Source organism: Nothobranchius furzeri, chromosome 11 (genome assembly GCF_043380555.1).
Source record: "Nothobranchius furzeri strain GRZ-AD chromosome 11, NfurGRZ-RIMD1, whole genome shotgun sequence".
In the NCBI taxonomy this organism is placed as follows: Eukaryota; Metazoa; Chordata; class Actinopteri; order Cyprinodontiformes; family Nothobranchiidae; genus Nothobranchius; species Nothobranchius furzeri.
In genome coordinates, this window is record NC_091751.1 from 70,166,797 (window position 1) to 70,181,031 (window position 14,235).

At 46.2% G+C, this 14,235-nt stretch overlaps 1 protein-coding gene across 2 annotated transcripts in view; it reads left to right on the plus strand.

Annotated features, from left to right (window-relative positions):
• Window positions 1-14,235, plus strand: part of LOC107396792 (homer protein homolog 3) — a 71,678-nt gene that overhangs the window by 21,240 nt on the left and 36,203 nt on the right. For both annotated transcript variants that reach the window (XM_054738691.2, XM_054738692.2), the window contains one exon: window positions 9,146-9,302. In XM_054738691.2, coding sequence (XP_054594666.2) covers window positions 9,146-9,302 — 157 coding nt within the window. The remainder of the gene's footprint in view (window positions 1-9,145; window positions 9,303-14,235) is intronic.

Here is a 14,235-nt window from a genome sequence, read left to right on the forward strand (position 1 = left end):
TGAAATCTGCTCCCCTACTGAGTGATTGATACTAATCAGAGCCAGGTTAGTGAGCCGCCCCTGAAACATAGCTGACCTCAGGTGTGACTTGATCAAGTTTTGAAAAGCTCCTCTCAGCTTGAGCCACAGTGACTGGCAGAGCAGTCCAAAAGTTGGGGTAGATCTCCAATAGATCTTTATCATGATCCATAATATTTTAGAATTGCCTCTGTGTCACAATCTGCTCCTGCCTCCTGATTGGTCTTTATTGTTCTCACCTGCCCCTTGTTAATCTGCCCACGTGTTCCTGATTGTTTCCCTGAGTATTAATACCTCCCGTCTTGTTTGAGTCTTTGTCGGATCATTGTTGTTTGTTGTCAGCGTTGTTTTGTTCTGTCGTTCCCGCTTTGCCATTAAAACCATTTTTACTTTCTCCGAGCCTGCACTTTTGCCTCCTGGTCAGCTCCTCCACACATGGTCCGCCGTCATCCACACCCGCAACGTGAAACTCTGAAATTGTAATTTAAACTGACATAAAAAAAACTGTAGACTACCAAAAATGCCAACTTTTACAGAACAAATCATGTAAAAAATAATCAGTGCAGCCATCTGCAATAAATAAACAGGATAGTTAGTGGTGACTGGGGAGTTTTCTTCTGCTTGTACAGTTGTTTTATTTATTATCATGTGAACATGATCAACATGTGTTTGTTGTTGTTCAGGCAGGCCACAGGCTGCAGCGAGCATTTAACAAATCCTAGTTTGAATCAGTAAAAAATGATGGATTTTTTTCAAACCATTTGAATATTCGTTTCAATATTTCAGCCCTATTAGCTCTGTTAGCAACTAATTGACCGAATTTAACCGTTAAAATCCCAGTTAACTGGTTCAAAAAATTGAAAACATGCATCATGAGAGAAGGGGCGGATTTAGCAATTTGGGGGCCTAAGGCAAGCAAAGACACGAGGCCCTCCACAGCTGTTATTCTGATTTTATTTTTTTTTATTCTTACTACAAAAAGGTTGTATAACTTCTTCACTGGTCCAGTCTTGGATGGCACTGATGTCAAGAATCTCTGGAACTGCATCTGAATGGAAAAAAGAATGTGTTTAACAAATATATTTAGCATGAAATCATTTGATTTGTACAAAAATAATGATATTCATGTTTCTATTGATTTATTGCCCACCCACTTATTCTCTTCTTTCTCATTTTTTCTGGTGAAACACCGCTATCTCGTGCCTTAGTTGGTCTGCTTTCACTAAATGAAGCAATAAAACAAGACAAAATGGTTAAATATGGAGATACAGAAAAAAATGACATACCGGTAACCATGTCAAAGTTACCATTTTCTACCTTTGCTTTTATTTTCCTTCTCTCTCTTCTAAGTCTTGCCCTTGAATGATTTGTTTCTTTCTCTCCTCCTCCTCTGCTCCTTTAATCATCTTGCTTCTCTCCTTTCCCTGTTTCTTGAGCTTTGTAGATTGTTTCTTCTCTTCTCGTCCTCCTCCTCCTCCTCTGCTCCTCTCCTCCTGCATCACCGCAACTTGAGCTTCCAGCAACACTCTTCCACTTCGCTAAAAGCGTTAGCATTTCTAGCTCTAATGCTAGCGGCAGCTTCTTGTTCATTTGCCGCATTAAATTTGCAACTTCCCTTGGTGTTACTCTGCTGTAGCACCGTAAAAAATTCTGTGACCAATGGCAGGGTTGACACAAACGTTTTGCTTTCTTCCTGCTTCTTACGTTTTTCAGACCCACTTGGATAACTTTGCTTCCTTTTCTTCTCAGACAACAAACGTCCTCTTCTATTCTTCGCTTCCGCAGCTCCGCTGATAACACATTGTGGGTGGAATAGTCCATGGTAGCTGGGCAACGGGGGACATTGAAGCACTTTCACAGAAAGCAGTCTCATGCCAATTCATTACAATACTTTTTACAATGACGGGGTTCCCTCGTTTCAGAGCGAAAAGTGCCTTAAACATATTAGTTAGGTGTTCATCATGGGGCCCTTAAAGTTTTTGAGACCCAAGGCAATCGCCTACCTTTGCCTAATGGTAACGCCGCCTCTGCATGAGAGCGTACATACCTTTATCTTTCTCCTCTTTTTTTCTTTTTTTTTTTCCTGAATGGGGCACCTGGTGGTTTTAGCCTTTTATGTTCAACTCTTCTGTTTGGCTCTTGACTCAATAAGTGTCCTTTAGTCAGGACTAAACAATTTGACCTTGATGGGGGGGGGGGGGGGTTGTTTTGTTTTTCCTTTTTTTATTCGGCCATTTCACTCAACTCAGAAAAACCTGAAAGAATGATAGGCCTGTGTTTATGATGTTATGAATGAAATGTGCGTTAAATGGAAGAACATCAAGATGTGATTGACTTTAGCCATGTTAATACAGTTGATTCAGCCCCTACCTGCTCATTTCATTTGGGAAAGACCCAGAGGTGAATCCCCCCCTCTCTCTTCATACACACACGGTGCACCTGAACCCTCTCAGTTAGCAGGAGCGCCTGCAGCTGCAGGGGGCGCCAACTTGCTGTTTCCAATCCAGACACTGTGATATGACAGATAATAGAAAACCTCGGTGCGCCTGAGATTTCGTTCTTTTTTATTTTTTACTCAGCGCTTGTGTGTCCCTTTTGTGTCATAAAAAAATGCCGACCTGGACAACTGCCCTGTCTGCCCGTGCCTAAAACCGCTACTGGGCAAAACATCAGCAAAAGAAAACGAAGTTAATTTCATTAAGTCGAGCATAAATTCTGTCTTACCTTTGCTGATTTGTTGTAATAATTTAAAAAAAGCACTTGGTTTGTGTAACCCAATTACCCCATCATCACACTGAGCTGATTTCTGACTGTCTTGTGTATATTTTTTACCTGATAGAGGGTGTTGATCAGTTTCTAATGCAACATTCCACCATTTTACGGTTCTTCATATAAAAAAAAAACCTCCACGAGGTGTACTCAGCTGCTCTACAAAAACAAAGCATGGTGAACTGTGGAGAATTTCCGATTCTGTCCTGACCTGAGAAGAGAATCCGCCCTGTTGGTCTTCTGTGCTCATCTGCATTGTTGCTATACCCTTGTGCCCTACTCTTTTATTGGGGGGATCCAGCATGCATGCGCCACTTAGCGTAGGTCTCTCTCTCTCTCTCTCTCTCTCTCTCTCTCTCTCTCTCTCTCTCTCTCTCTCTCTCTCTCTCTCTCTCTCTCTCTCTCTCTCTCTCTCTCTCTCTCTCTCTCTCTCTCTCTCTCTCTCTCTCTCTCTCTCTATATATATATATATATATATACACATATATATTTTGTAACTTTATTTAACAAAGTGCAAGTATACATCAAGAGAACACATTAAGTGTACATACAGATCTTTAAGAGGACATTCAGCCAGGGGGATTAATTATACAAATATATGTAAATATCCACAAACATCAATTGTTTGGAGAGCCTCTTTGTTAGAGGACTGAGAAATTAGATTTATATAGAGTTCTACATCTTTAAGGAAATATGAAAAATATGGCGTCTCATTAGAAAATTTACATTTATGGATCTGGACTTTAGCCAAGAGAAGTAACACGTTTATTCCAAAGAAAGACATCATACTTTTTGGGTGGGTTAAAAAAAAACAAAGTAACACATTTTGCCATCTTAAAGAGAAATCCTTAAAAATATGCCGAGTAATAAACCTGCTGAACTCTTTACAAAACATTTGAGTGAAAGAACAGTGCCAAAACAGATGAGTAACAGTTTCTGGATGACCTCCACAAAACTGCAGTTAACATTAATATCTCTTTTAAATTTCACTCTGTAGTGCTTTGCAAGGTAAATTTATTGAAGAATTTAAAATGACACTTATTTTACTTTATTTATCAACAAATATTTATGAGGGATCATCCATACTGCCTTCCAGTTGATATCTGGAACATAGTGATTCCAGTATGATGTGACATATGGGTGCAAAACCATAGCTTTTTATTACAAACTGCACATTCGTTTACAGCCTAGGTTTATGGTAGAGATTGTTGCACCCAAAAGGAGCAGGAAATACATCACCAGATGATTCAGATGTGGTAAAAGTGTAAATAACATTTTAAACTACACTTAAATGCAGATTATACACAGCACTTTTAGTCTGCATAATGTATAGTTTGATGAGTTAAATTTTCATGTTTTTATACATATATATTTTTTGTGATTTCTATCTTCTTCATCTTCTTCCCGTGAGACTGGGGGGGGGGGGGGGGGGGGGGCACCTAGCACCCCCTATCAAGTTTCAAGTTTATTTATAAAGTGCCAAATCATAAACAAGAGTCACTCGAGGTACTTCACACAGTAAAAAATCCAACACAGGTCAGTTCATTAAGCCTATCAGTAAAACGTTTCCTTTATAAAGAACCCAGCAGGTTGTATCAAGTCACTGACTAGTGTCAGAGTCTTTACAGCAATCCTTATACTAAGCAAGCATGCAGCGACAGTGGAGAGAAAAAACTCCCTTACAATAGAGTGTAAAATGTGGTCAGTATGTCCTCCAGCAGTCTAAGCCTATAGCAGCATAACTACAGAGATAACTCTGGATAACCTAGCCTTTTAGATGGAGGCATGTTGGAGGATGAAGGTGAAGGGTGAGACAAAGAACGGTTCAGAGGATCTTCCATGGATGTAAATTCAAAGAGTCAGAGTACCCGGCCCGGAGGGTTACCGGGGTCCCACCCTGGAGCCAGGCCTGGGGTTGGGACCCATAAGCGAGCGGCTGGTGGCCGGGCTTTCGCCCATGGGGCTCGGCCGGGCCCAGCCCGAACCGGATACATGGGCTCGTCCAACTGTAGACCCACCACCCGCAGGAGGAACATGAAAGGTACGGTGCAGTGTGGATCGGGTGGCAGACCGAGGCGGGAGCCTTGGCGGTCCGATCCCCGGACAAGGAAACTGGTTTTTGGGACATGGAACGTCACCTCACTGGCGGGGAAGGAGCAGGAGCTTGTGGCAGAGGTTGAGCGGTACCGGCTAGATATAGTCGGACTCACCTCGACACACAGCATTGGCTCTGGAACCCAAGTCCTTGAGAGGGGGTAGACACTCTGCTTTGCTGGAGTTGCTCCGGGTGAGAGGCGGAGGGCTGGGGTTGGCTTTTTGTTAGCCCCAAGACTCTCTGTCTGTGTATTGGGGTTTACCCCGGGGGGCGAGAGGGTAGTTCCCTGCGCCTTCAGGTCGGGGAACGGGTCCTGACTGTTGTGCTTATGGGCCAAATATCAGTTCAGAGTACCCACCCTTTTTGGAGTCCCTGGGACGAGTGCTAGATAGTGCTCCATCAGGGGACTCCATTGTCCTGCTGGGGGACTTCAATGCTCACGTGGGCAATGACAGCTTGACCTGGAGGGGTGTGATTGGGAGGAACGGCCCGCCTGATCTGAAATCGAGTGGTGTTTCGTTATTGGACTTCTGTGCAAGCCACAGTTTGGCCATAACAAACACCATGTTTGAACATAAGGATGCCCATCGGTACACTTGGAACCAGGGCAGCCGTATGTTTTAGACACTCGAGTGAAGAGAAGAAGAAGAAGAAGAAGAAGAAGAAGAAGAAGAAGAAGAAGAAGAAGAAGAAGAAGAAGAAGAAGAAGAAGAAGAAGAAGAAGAAGAAGAAGATATCAAGAGAGGAGCGGAGCTGTCAACTGATCACCACCTGGTGGTGAGCTGGATCAGATGGCAGGGGAAGATGCTGCGTAGACCTGGCAGACCCAAATGCATAGTGAGGGACTGCTGGGAACGCCTGGCAGAAGAACCTGTTAAGACGGTCTTCAACTCCCACCTCCGGCAGAGCTTTGACCAAGTCCCGAGAGCAGTGGGGGACATTGACTCCGAGTGGGCCTTGTTCCACTCTGCGATTATTGAGGCAGCTGTTGCTAGCTGTGGTCGCAAGGTGGCCGATGCCAGTCGTGGTGGCAACCCCCGTACCCGCTGGTGGACACCAGAAGTTCGGGGAGCCGTCAGGCTGAAGAAGGAGGCCTACAGGGTGTGGCTGGTCGGTGGGTCTCCGATGGCAGCAGACAGGTACCGGATAGCCAAGCGGGGTGCAGCAGTGGCAGTTGCCGAGGCAAAATCTCGGGCGTGGGAGGAGTTTGGTGAGGCCATGGAGAAAGACTATCAATCGGTTCCAAAGAGGTTCTGGCAAACTGTCCGGCGCCTCAGGAGAGGAAGGCAGCAACTCGCTCACACTGTTTACAGTGGGGATGGGGAGCTGCTGATGTCAACTGGGGCTATAGTCGGACGGTGGAAGGAATACTTTGAGGAGCTCCTCAATCCCACCTACGTGCATTCCGAGGAGGAACCAGAGCCGGGAGACCTGGAGATGGACTGTCCAATCTCGGGGGCAGAAGTTGCTGATGCAGTCAAACAACTACACAGCAGAGGAGCCCCGGGGGCGGATGAGATTCGTCCTGGGTATCTCAAGGCTATGGATGTTGTAGGGCTGTCATGGTTCACACGTCTCTGCAACATTGCATGGTCATCGGGGGCAGTTCCTGTTGAGTGGCAGACCGGGGTGGTGGTCCCCATCTTTAAGAAGGGTGACCTGAGGGTGTGTTCCAACTATAGGGGGATCACACTCCTCAGCCTCCCTGTAAAGGTCTACTCCAAGGTACTGGAGATGAGGGTCTGATTGATAGTTGAATCTCAGATTGAGGAGGAGCAATGTGGTTTTCGTCCTGGCCGTGGAACTGTGGACCAGCTCTATACCCTTGCAAGGGTGATGGAGGGGGCATGGGAGTTTGCCCAACCAATCCACATGTGCTTTGTGGATTTGGAGAAGGCTTATGACCGTGTCCCCAGGGGCACTCTGTGGGGGACGCTCCAGGAGTATGGGGTGGGTGGCTTTCTGTTAAGGGCCATTCAGTCCCTTTACCAGAGGAGCGTGAGTTTGGTCCGCATAGCGGGTAGGAAGTCGGACCTGTTCCCGGTGAGGGTTGGACTCCACCAGGGCTGCCCTTTGTCACCAGTTCTGTTCATTACCTTTATGGACAGAATTTCTAGGTGCAGCCGTGGTGTTGAGTTTGTCGGATTTGGTGGCTGGAGAATCTCGTCTCTGCTTTTTGCGGATGATGTGGTCCTCCTAGCTTCATCCAGCTCTGACCTTCAGCTCTTGCTGGGCAGGTTCGAGGCTGAGTGTGAAGCGGCTGGGATGAGGATCAGCACCTCCAAATCTGAGACCATGGTTCTCGACCGGAAAAGGGTGGCTTGCCAACTCCGGGTCGGGGGAGAGGTCCTACCTCATGTGGAGGAGTTTAAGTATCTCGGGGTCTTGTTCACAAGTGAGGGTAGGAGGGATCGGGAGATCGACAGGTGGATTGGTTAAGCGTCTGCAGTGACGCTGAGCCGATCTGTTGTGGTGAAGAGGGAGCAGAGCCAGAAAGCCAGGCTCTAGATTTACCGGTCGATCTACGTCCCAATTCTCACCTATGGTCTTGAGCTTTGGGTAATGACCGAAAGAACGAGATCGCGGATACAAGCGGCCGAAATGAGTTTCCTCCATAGGGTGGCCGGGCTCAGCCTTAGAGATAGGGTGAGGAGCTCGGACATTCAGGAGGGACTCAGAGTAGAACCGCTGCTCCTCCGGATCGAAAGGAGTCACTTGAGGTGGTTTGGGCGTCTGGTCAGGATGCCTTCTGGACGCCTCCATAGGGAGGTGTTTCGGGCATGTCCTGCCGGCAGGAGGCCCCCGGGTCGACCCAGGACACGTTGGAGAGGTTACATCTCCAATCTGGTCCAGGAACGCCTTAGGGTCCTGCCGGAGAAGCTAGTGGAGGTGGCCGTGGAGAGGACGGTCTGGAGCTCCCTAGTTGGGATGCTGCCTCGGCGACCCAGACCCGGATAAGCGGAGGAAGACGACGACGGCATGTTGGAGGCAGGGCAAGGGAAAGCCGTCTTTACCGACTGTACACTCCACCTCCCTCTACTCCCCCACTTTTCCAGATCTGGGCTGTTATCAGATTTTAATCATAGGCCCTATCAATTAAAAATGTTTTAAGCCTAGTCTTAAAAGTAGACAAGGTGTCTGCCTCACGGAATAAAGCTGGGAGCTGGTTCCACAGGAGAGGAGCCTGATCACTAAAAGATTTGCCTCCCATCCTATTTTTAGATATTCTGGAAACCACAAGTAAACCTGCAGTCTGAGAGCGAAGTGCTCGGTTAGGAACATATGGAACAATTAGATCACTGATGTATGATGGAGCTTGATTAAGAGCTCAATATGTGACAAGGAGGATCTTAAAATCTATACTGAATTTAACAGGTAGCCAATGTAGGGAAGCTAAGACAGGAGAGATATGATCTCTCTTTTTAATTCTCATCAGAACTCTAGCTGCAGCATTTTGGACAAGCTGAAGACTTTTAACTACATTCTGTGGACTTCCTGAGAGTAATGAATTACAGTAATCCAGTCTTGATGTAATAAAGGCATGAACTAAATTTTCAGCATCACTCCTGGAAAGGATGCTTCTAATCTTAGCAATATTCCCAAGGTGGAAAAAGAAAATCCTACAAACCTGTTTAATGTGGGATTTGAATGACATGTCCTGGTCAAACATAACACCAAGGTTCCTTACTTTGTTCTCGGAGATTAATTTAATGCCTTCCAGGTCAAGTGATTGACTAAGCAATTTCCTTTTCTGAATTTCAGGTCCAAAAATGAGAACTTCAGTGTTGTCTTGATTTAAAAGCTGAATGTTTTGAGTCATCCAGTTTTTTATGTCTTCAAGACAAGCCTGTAATCTACCTAACTGATTAGGTTTATCAGGGTTAATGGATAGATATAACTATCGTCCACATAACAGTGGAAGTTTATCCCATGCTGTCTAATGATTTAACGTTTCACAAAAGCAGCACTGTGTCAGTAAGAGGGCTGTAGAGTAGGAGAAGGCCATGTAATGCAAAGGTTATGACATTTGTCAACAACCTGCCCTACCATTGGGCAGAGGTCATCAGACATTAAGTGTTCAGCCAGTTTCATCTGCCTGGAATATTGTGTGCTTCTCCGTAGCAAAATGGCCCTCTGTTTTTTTAGTTTTAGTCTTTAACATAAAGACCCCACTCAATAGCATCTTGATACCAGAGCCCATATAATCTTATCAACATGATTATCCTCCCAAATTAACTTGGAATTGGTGTTGTGTGCTTTCAGGTCTATTTGTGAGATAAACCTGGAATCTGAGCTCTTCACTCTGCAGGACAGCAACTCTAAATTGGTGGCAGCATTGCACGAAGCTAATGCTAATGTGGCACAATGGAAAAAACAGCTGGCAGCATATCAGGAGGAAACCCAACGACTCAGAGAACAGGTGAACTTCTATCACTAAAGACCGGTTCACAAGACAGAATTTTTAAACTGTCAGCCAATTTTCAAAGCATGTAAGACCACAAAGTATTAACAAATCACAGATTTCCAGTTTTGGTTATACAGTGTGTTGTTGGCAGCCAGTCCAAAGCTACACACTACACACAAAATACTTTCACCAGTTTAAATCACAAACATTTCCTCAGACAGGAAATCTCATGAGATTTAACTTGACTTTGATGTAAACAAACATTGCAGAGGCATGCAGCACTCTTTAGTCGCCTTATTTTCTGATTAGGTGGATGTCAACTTCAATAAGTTTCAGCAGGTTCGATTATCAAACCAAGACAATCCAACATGTTTGAAAGCCCAGATTTCTGACTGGAGTGGGTCTGTCCTTCTAAGTTGACCAGAGCGCCTGTAACACACCACAGAAGATAGGATTCTCTGGTAGGATTTTCTTTATTGTGCGCAACTTTAAGCTTTTCAAAAGGGATGGGGGTGGTGAAAACTTAACATTGAAGTCACGTTTTATCGTAGGAGATTTCCCATTGTGGGGAAAGTGCATGTCTGAAGGTAGTTTGTGTGTAGTGTGTAGTATTTGCTCAGTTGCTGCACACACAGTTGCTGTAGGACCAAAAGTGGTAAATTCTTGATTTTGCACTACAATGTGAATGGTCTCTCATGTTTTGAAAATTGGCTAACAATTTTAAAATCCTTATGTGAAAATCAAGCGTTTTGAAAGTATTCCATTATAAGGTTATTTTAAATCCACCGGCAGTGCTGTAAGTGGGCTGGCATGCAGCGGTACATAGTACTGGTACTTCTAATTTTTACCTTTCAGCATACCCAGCCTTTTTTTCCTGGGTACTGGTAGTTTGTCATTAGTCAAAATATCGAAGAATTATTTAAAAAATAATCTGTCTGTCTTCAAGTAAACAACAGCCCTCCACATACTGGTGTGAGCCATGTGGACTGGGGTCACACCAGCTTCAAGCAATGCTGCTTCCACTTGTAACTTGTCCTGGGCAAGGCCGGATTATAATATGGAGAAACTGGGCACAGGCCCAAGTGCCCACAACCACAAGGGGGTCCACGCGAGCAGTAGTCTTTTATTTTTTATTTATTTATTTTTTTAAGCAGCAGTCTTAACGTTGGTGAAAAATGTTAACAAGTAATTAAACTTGTGCCTGCATTTTCTAAGTTAACACACATTTTTTTTAACAACGGTAGTTTTTGCATCTTTACTACCTGCTTCAGCTCTCTCCCCCCTCCCCCAGCGCAGCAGCCGCAAACTCACTGATGTGCCTGCAGCCTCTCAACATTGAAAGAATAATTTCATTTTCTGTTCCTCAATTCTGATTACCTTCAGTGGTGTCTGTTTATTGCTACCAGGTACAAAAACGAACTTGTTTTTTATTTGACTATTTTTCTGTCCTGTCTGTTTATTATCTTCCTGCATTTCCTCTCAGTCCTGAAGAAAAACTGCTACTTGGCTTCATATATATTCACATCATGAGTTACCTTTGAACTGCAGTTCTCAGATTCCTCTTGTCTCAGACAGGAGACAAGAGGAGGAAGGAGACAGGAGACAAGAGGAGGAAGGAGACAGGAGACAAGAGGAGGAATGAGACAGGAGACAAGAGGAGGAATGAGACAGGAGACAAGAGGAGGAAGGAAACAGAGTCAAGAGGAGGAAGGAAACAGGAGTCAAGAGGAGGAAGGAAACAGGAGACAAGAGGAGGAAGGAGACAGGAGACAAGAGGAGGAAGGAGACAGGAGACAAGAGGAGGAAGGAGACAGGAGACAGGAGCCTTTCTCGCCTGAGCAATATATGGAGAAATGGCTGAATTTGGGAGTGAACAGTAAAAATCATAAATTTGACTACTTTTGTCCAAAATGAAACCATAACATCACAGAAAGCATGATTATTTGATGCAGATGATACAGGATCAAAAACTGTGGTTTGCATTGAAGTTGATGGGACGTTTTTGTCCATTACAGGCACAAGAGGGTGGTAAATTTTAAATCCACTGCTGCACAAAAGCTAAAAAAGCATAAAATGTGATATTTTGCCAGACTCTTGACATGTCCAAGGCTGATTTAAAAAATGATTTCAGTCACTCAAAATATGTTTAATGTAAAACATCTCCTCTTTTGTCTGCTTTTTTCATGAAAAAATGAGCATCACATAATCAAACTGGCATATAAAGGGTTAAAATTTAGATAAATATTCAATATTTGAATTTTTTTTATCAGAACTGAAGTTGATCACAAGATTTAGACTCAAAACGCAGAAAAAAATATTAACCTGGACCATTTTTAAAGCAGTTTTAAAAGTGGACGTTTTTGTCCTCTAGAGTGTATAGTAAATTTTAAATCTGTTGCTATGTAAAAACTATAAATACAAAAATTTAAACATTTTAGATATTTCATAACATAATCAAGACTGATTTGTACTAAACACCCCAGGCAAAAAAATGTCTTTTTTAGAAAACAGCTCAGTTTTTGTGTGTTTTTTTTAAATTATAAATTGCATCAATGACTTTGAGTATTCAAACTGGCATTTCAAGGGTTAAAAGCCTCAAAATGATTGAATTTTTTTTACGTTTGAGCAGGGCTGAAGTTGTCCAACAGATCTATGAAAAAAAAAGCAAAAAAAAAATTTAATTATACATTTTTTATGGTCTTAGGTGAAGGGTGAGACAAAGAACGGTTCGAAGGATCTTTCATGGCGGTTAAAACGAAGAGTCGGAGTACCCGGCCCGGAGGGTTACCGGGGTCCCACCCTGGAGCCAGGCCTGGGGTTGGGGCCCGTGAGCGAGCGCCTGGTGGCCGGGCTTTCGCCCATGGGGCCCGGCCGGGCCCAGCCCGAACCGGATACATGGGCTCGTCCAACTGTGGACCCACCACCCGCAGGAGGAACATGAAGGGTCCGGTGCAATGTGAATCGGGTGGCAGACCAAGGCGGGAGCCTTGGCGGTCCAATCCCCGGACAAGAAAACTAGTTTTTGGGACATGGAACGTCACCTCGCTGGCGGGGAAGGAGCCGGAGCTTGTGGCAGAGGTTGAGCGGTACCGGCTAGATATAGTCGGACTCACCTCGACACATAGCATTGGCTCTGGAACCCGAGACCTGGAGAGGGGTTGGACACTCTACTTTGCTGGAGTTGCTCCGGGTGAGAGGCGGAGGGCTGGGGTTGGCTTTTTGTTAGCCCCGAGACTCTCTGCCTGTGTGTTGGGGTTTACCCCGGGGGACAAGAGGGTAGCTTCCTTGCGCCTTCGGGTCGGGGAACGGGTCCTGACTGTTGTTTGTGCTTATGGGCCAAATATCAGTTCAGAGTACCCACCCTTTTTGGAGTCCCTGGGACGAGTGCTAGATAGTGCTCCATCAGGGGACTCCATTGTCCTGCTGGGGGACTTCAATGCTCACGTGGGCAATGACAGCTTGACCTGGAGGGGTGTGATTGGGAGGAACGGCCCACCTGATCAGAACTCGAGCGGTGTTTTGTTATTGGACTTCTGTGCAAGCCGCAGTTTGGCCATAACGAACACCATGTTCGAACATAAGGATGCCCACCGGTACACTTGGTACCAGGGCAGCCTAGGTCACAGGTCGATGATAGATTTTGTAGTCGTATCATCTGACCTGCGGCCGTATGTTTTGGACACCCGAGTGAAGAGAGGGGCGGAGCTGTCAACTGATCACCACCTGGTGGTGAGTTGGATCAGATGGCAAGGGAACATGCCGCGTAGACCTGGCAGACCCAAACGCATAGTGAGGGTCTGCTGGGAACGCCTGGCAGAAGAACCTGTCAAGACGGTCTTCAACTCCCACCTCCGGCAGAGCTTTGACCACGTCCCGAGAGCAGTGGGGGACATTGAGTCCGAGTGGGCCTTGTTCCACTCTGCGATTGTCGAGGCGGCTGTTGCTAGCTGTGGTCGTAAGGTGGCCGGTGCCAGTCGTGGTGGCAACCCCCGTACCCGCTGGTGGACACCAGAGGTTCGGGGAGCCGTCAGGCTGAAGAAGGAGGCCTACAGGGCGTGGCTGGTCTGTGGGTCTCCGGAGGCAGCAGACAGGTACCGGATAGCCAAGCGGGGTGCAGCAGTGGCAGTTGCCGAGGCAAAATCTCGGGCGTGGGAGGAGTTTGGTGAGGCCATGGAGAAAGACTATCGATCGGCTCCAAAGAGGTTCTGGCAAACTGTCCGGCGCCTCAGGAGAGGAAGGCAGCAACTCGCTCACACTGTTTACAGTGGGGATGGGGAGCTGCTGACGTCAACTGAGGCTATAGTCGGACGGTGGAAGGAATACTTTGAGGAGCTCCTCAATCCCACCAATGCGCATTCCGAGGAGGAACCAGAGCTGGGAGGCCTGGGGATGGACTGTCCGATCTCGGGGGCAGAAGTTGCTGAGGTAGTCAAACAACTACACAGCGGCGGAGCCTCGGGGGCGGATGAGGTTCGTCCTGGGTATCTCAAGGCTATGGATGTTGTAGGGCTGTCATGGTTGACACGTCTCTACAACATTGCGTGGTCATCGGGGGCAGTTCCTAGGGAGTGGCAGACCGGGGTGGTGGTCCCCATCTTTAAGAAGGGTGACCTGAGGGTGTGTTCCAACTATAGGGGGATCACACTCCTCAGCCTCCCTGGAAAGGTCTACTCCAAGGTACTGGAGAGGAGGGTCCGATCGATAGTTGAATCTCAGATAGAGGAGGAGCAATGTGGTTTTCGTCCTGGCCGTGGAACTGTGGACCAGCTCTATACCCTTGCAAGGGTGATGGAGGGGGCATGGGAGTTTGCCCAACCAATCCACATGTGCTTTGTGGATTTGGAGAAGGCTTATGACCGTGTCCCCAGGGGCACTCTGTGGGGGACGCTCCAGGAGTATGGGGTGGGTGGCTTTCTGTTAAGGGCCATTCAGTCCCTTTACCAGAGGA